General features: G+C 33.4%; 1 protein-coding gene across 1 annotated transcript; it reads left to right on the top strand.

Annotated features, from left to right (window-relative positions):
- The first annotated feature begins 819 nt into the window (after positions 1-819).
- On the top strand, positions 820-1709 carry LOC116351346 (calcitonin gene-related peptide type 1 receptor-like). The gene is made up of 2 exons (XM_031783439.1): positions 820-1145; positions 1452-1709. The coding sequence occupies exons 1-2, from the start codon at positions 979-981 to the stop codon at positions 1585-1587; spliced, it is 303 nt and encodes a 100-aa protein (XP_031639299.1). The 5' UTR covers positions 820-978; the 3' UTR covers positions 1588-1709.
- The last annotated feature ends 82 nt before the right edge of the window (positions 1710-1791 follow it).

Here is a 1791-nt window from a genome sequence, read left to right as displayed (position 1 = left end):
AATCGCTAATAAATCCCAATTTTATCCGGAAATTATGAAAAATGTGCAAAATTCTTAAGAATATCTGTAGTTTGGCGGATATTTTAAAATAATAATAAACAGTTCAGCATTTAATTAAATTTAAATTTTTCAAATTAAATCCAAAAATATCTGCATATCTTTCCAGTAATTCACACATTTCGAACAAATTTCATGTAAACATACACAGCCATTGCATGATATTCATTATATATGTATATTTGGTGAATAAAAGATATTTTAACGCTTTCTCAACATAAACCAACTCGTAACGAGTTTAAAATAAGAACAACGAAAATGCTTGCAGTATTAAAAATGATAAATCAACTGTTTTAAAATGATTTACAACGGGATTTGTACAATTGACGGATGTGGAAAATGGCGAAATGATTAAATAGAGAAACAAGCATATTTCAATTATTGTCACACAAAATTACGATTTAATCTTTCATTTTATGTTCAGAAATTGCGAAGACGTAAATTGAATCATTTATGGTGAACAATATGAATGAGACACAAAGTGCTTACATCACATAAAGACTACGTCTTCAACATTTTACACATGCGCGTGTTTCATTATTAAAACGAAAATTATGGTTGTTGTAAAAAAAGTCGAGCAACAAAGGAAAACCGAAATTGTTTAAAAGAGAATTTTTAAAATTTTAGCAATTAGATCAACCATGTAATTGAAATATGAGAGTGTTATATTTGTTCTAATTAATTTTCCGGTTTTTTATTTAATTTTTTCTGCCTCTCTCTTCCGTGGATGCTGTTCTCCGCGCTGCTTTCCATCTTTTATGGCTTCTTGTTAATGGAATTTTGTGGAATGGAATAACTAACGTCGTCTACATCGTCGTTGTCATTCAATGGCTTTTGACAACGGCTTAAAAACTCGAACCACAATACACATGTGCACGACGCGCCACGTACTCAAATACATATACATTCTACAGTTGTTGGATGACCGATACGCCGTACAATAACATACTTGTTGCGCCCGTTTGTATATCAATGATGATGAATTTACTGTTTCTCTGCAACATCGTTCGGGTTTTATTCATGAAATTGCGAGCACCAGCAGGACCACAAGGTGGAGCACCATCACGGAATATATTGCAAGCGTTTCGGTAAAATGCATCGTTGTTGTCATTTTCATCCCATAATCCTCAATCAGCATCTATTTTGATTAAGAGAGCCACACCATTACTTTTGTTTTAACCTCTATCGCTTGGTCTCTCTCTACCCCTCTATCACTCAAGAGACCTTTTGAACATTAACAATATCAATTCGATGCTTTTTAATTCGGCTGCAATATCTGAAAGATGCAAATTCACTGATTTGGTTTTCGATTGCTTTCAACCAATATTCTGCCGTATTTGATTGTTCATTGTTTCTTTTTTCCATTTTTTTTTTCTCTCTTCCGTTTTATTCAGTGCAACGCTGTTGTTAGTGCCGCTATTGGGTCTACAGTACGTATTAACACCGTTTAAACCAGAATCAGGCCATTCATATGAGATCGTATATGAAATTGTATCAGCATTTACAACATCATTGCAGGTATTTGCATGAAAGAGACGTGAACGAGAGGTTTAATTGAAAATTGAATTGAAACGTTCGAAGTGTATTGAGAGGGAGATAGAGAATACGATTCATTTGCAATTCAAACAAAATTCCAAACTAAATATGAGCACATGAACCAGGTCAAATGATACGTGGACAGAAATGCCCTTAATTGTACTATCGCCAAACCATTGGCCATTATTATTTGTAACT

This window comes from Contarinia nasturtii, unplaced genomic scaffold, assembly GCF_009176525.2.
Source record: "Contarinia nasturtii isolate CC-2019 unplaced genomic scaffold, AAFC_CNas_1.1 Cnas_scaffold_5255, whole genome shotgun sequence".
Classification (NCBI taxonomy): domain Eukaryota; kingdom Metazoa; phylum Arthropoda; class Insecta; order Diptera; family Cecidomyiidae; genus Contarinia; species Contarinia nasturtii.
This window is presented reverse-complemented; position numbering and strand designations above follow the sequence as displayed.

Coding starts and splice junctions, on each gene's coding strand:
- LOC116351346 (XM_031783439.1), top strand. CDS start 979: ATGACCGATACGCCGTACAATAACATACTTGTTGCGCCCGTTTGTATA. Junction 1,146..1,451: donor AATATATTGCAAGCGTTTCG/GTAAAATGCATC, acceptor CGTTTTATTCAG/TGCAACGCTGTTGTTAGTGC.